Source organism: Calidris pugnax, unplaced genomic scaffold (genome assembly GCF_001431845.1).
Source record: "Calidris pugnax isolate Ruff unplaced genomic scaffold, ASM143184v1 scaffold39, whole genome shotgun sequence".
Taxonomy (NCBI): Eukaryota; Metazoa; Chordata; class Aves; order Charadriiformes; family Scolopacidae; genus Calidris; species Calidris pugnax.
In genome coordinates this window covers 9,802,811-9,804,800 of record NW_015090828.1, presented here as the reverse complement: position 1 = coordinate 9,804,800, position 1,990 = coordinate 9,802,811, and the positions used below count along the sequence as shown (strand labels likewise).

Below are 1,990 nucleotides of genomic sequence, written 5' to 3'. Positions count from 1 at the left end.
GGGAGGGAAGGGGGGGGTGTCAGAGCTTGCTGGGGGGTCCCGGGCGCTGCTGGAGCCGCCACGCTGCCCGCACCCCCTCGCCCGCCCGGTTGAGCCCGGCGAAGGCGCTGGGGTCAGCGGTGCGGTGGTAGCGGGTGACGGGGGGCTGCAGGACGGTGATGGGGACGCAGAAGTTGAGGTGGGGGTAGGTGGACCCCACGCTGGTGTCCCGGGTGTTGCTGGCCACGATCCCTGGTGGGGGGGAGAGGGGGGACAGGAACGGTGCCCGTGTCACCAGGGACCACCCCGTGTCACCAGGGTCCACCCTGTGTCACCCATGGAACACACAGCCCCCTCCAACCCCAAAACCCCACCATGGAGGGGGGGGGGACCCTCGTCTTACCCAGGAGGCGTCCGCTGCGGGAGGAGATGAGGGGGCCACCGCTGGAGCCCCCGTGGACAGCACAGGTGGTCTGCAGCATGACGGGTCGCCCGGCCACCGCCACCACGGCTGAGAGGACCCCCGCCGTCACCGAGGGGCCACACGCCCGCCCCAGTGGCCCGAAGCCCACCACGGTCACCTCTTCTCCTAGGGTGGGGGGTTAGGAGGAGGTGGGTGCAAGGAGGAAAGGTAGGGGTGACACCCCAGCACTCCGAAGCCCACCACGGTCACCTCTTCTCCTAGGGTGGGGGGGTTAGGAGGAGGTGGGTGCAAGGAGGAGAGGGAGGGGGTGACACCCCAGCACCCCAAAGCCCACCACGGTCACCTCTTCTCCTAGGGTGGGGGGGTTAGGAGGAGGTGGGTGCAAGTAGGAAGGGGAGGGGTGACACCCCAGCACCCCACGTCCCCTCCCAGGCCGCTTACCTGGGAGGAACGTGTCCGCCAGGCAGGCGGGGACGAAGCCTGGCACGGTCTCCTCCAGCTCCACCACCGCCACGTCGAAGGGGGACGACTCCTCGGTGGCAAACACCACGCGCCCCTTGAGGACGGTGGCAGCCCTAAGGAGGGGGCACAGGAGGAGGTGTCACAGGGGAGAGGGGGGTGTGATGGGTGGGGGGCACACACACACCACATGGTGGGGGACACACAGCCCCACTCACCGGCTGGGCGTCACACGGACCGTGTCACCCGCCTCCACCACGTGCCGGCAGGTGAGGAGCAGGCGGGGGGCCAGCAGCACCCCCGAGCCCCACGTGGCCCCACACTCCACAAATGCCACCCAGCCCAGGGGGTCCTGCCCGCTTCCTGCCTCCACGGTGGCCAAACCCCCTGGCACTGGTGGCACCACCACCCCAACCTCCTCCAGGAGGCTAGCGCTGCTCCGCAGGATGGCGGCCAGGGAGCAGAGGAGGGTGAGCCCGACCCACTCAGCGCCCTTCCAGCAGAAAGAAGCGGCGATGACGGCCACCAAACGTAGCCCGGCGGGCGAGGGCAGGAAAGCCCCGCCGCCCTCGGTGCCCGGCAGGCAACGCGCGTCTGTCAAGACCAGGGCGTTCTCCTCGCCCGCCAGGTTGCTCACCACCCCTCTGCTCAGGGTGTTGAGGAAGAGGTCGGGGCAGAGGGCTCCGAAGGGGGACCCGCAGGCCACCAGCCCCTCGCCCTTCCTCAGGAGGCTGGCGCTCGCCCGGGCCGTCCAGCGGCCCCCGGGGGTGTCGAGGCCGGGCACCCGCAGCCAGGCGAACCAGTGCAGGGCCTGCCCTTCCTCCTCCCCCGCCGCCTCCCCGCCGAAGCGCCACCGCTCGCCCGGACCGAAAGCCCGCTCCAGCGCCTGCTGGAAGGGGCGGCAGGGCACCAGGCCCAGCAGCCGGGCCTCCTCCTGCCGCAGGCTGCCATCCCGGCGGTACAGGACGAGGAGGCGCAGGCCGGGTTTGAGGGCCTCGGGCCTCAGGAGGCCGCTCCGCCCCCAGGCAGCGGGTCCGTCCCGCAGGAAAGGGGAGAACACGGCGGCGTGGCAGAGGACGAGGGCGGGCCGGCGGGTGAGGATGAGCCCGCTGCAGCTGCGGGGCTCGG

General features: G+C 71.6%; 1 protein-coding gene across 1 annotated transcript in view; it reads right to left on the bottom strand.

The window, feature by feature from the left end:
- Positions 1 to 7: 7 nt before the first annotated feature.
- TYSND1 (trypsin domain containing 1) overlaps positions 8 to 1,990 on the bottom strand; it is a 7,159-nt gene continuing 5,176 nt past the window's right edge. Inside the window, exons 2-5 of the mRNA XM_014940358.1 lie at positions 1,081 to 1,985; positions 845 to 978; positions 383 to 568; positions 8 to 231 (exon numbers count right to left, since the gene is read on the bottom strand). Coding sequence (XP_014795844.1) covers positions 20 to 231; positions 383 to 568; positions 845 to 978; positions 1,081 to 1,985 — 1,437 coding nt within the window. The 3' untranslated portion in view covers positions 8 to 19. The remainder of the gene's footprint in view (positions 232 to 382; positions 569 to 844; positions 979 to 1,080; positions 1,986 to 1,990) is intronic.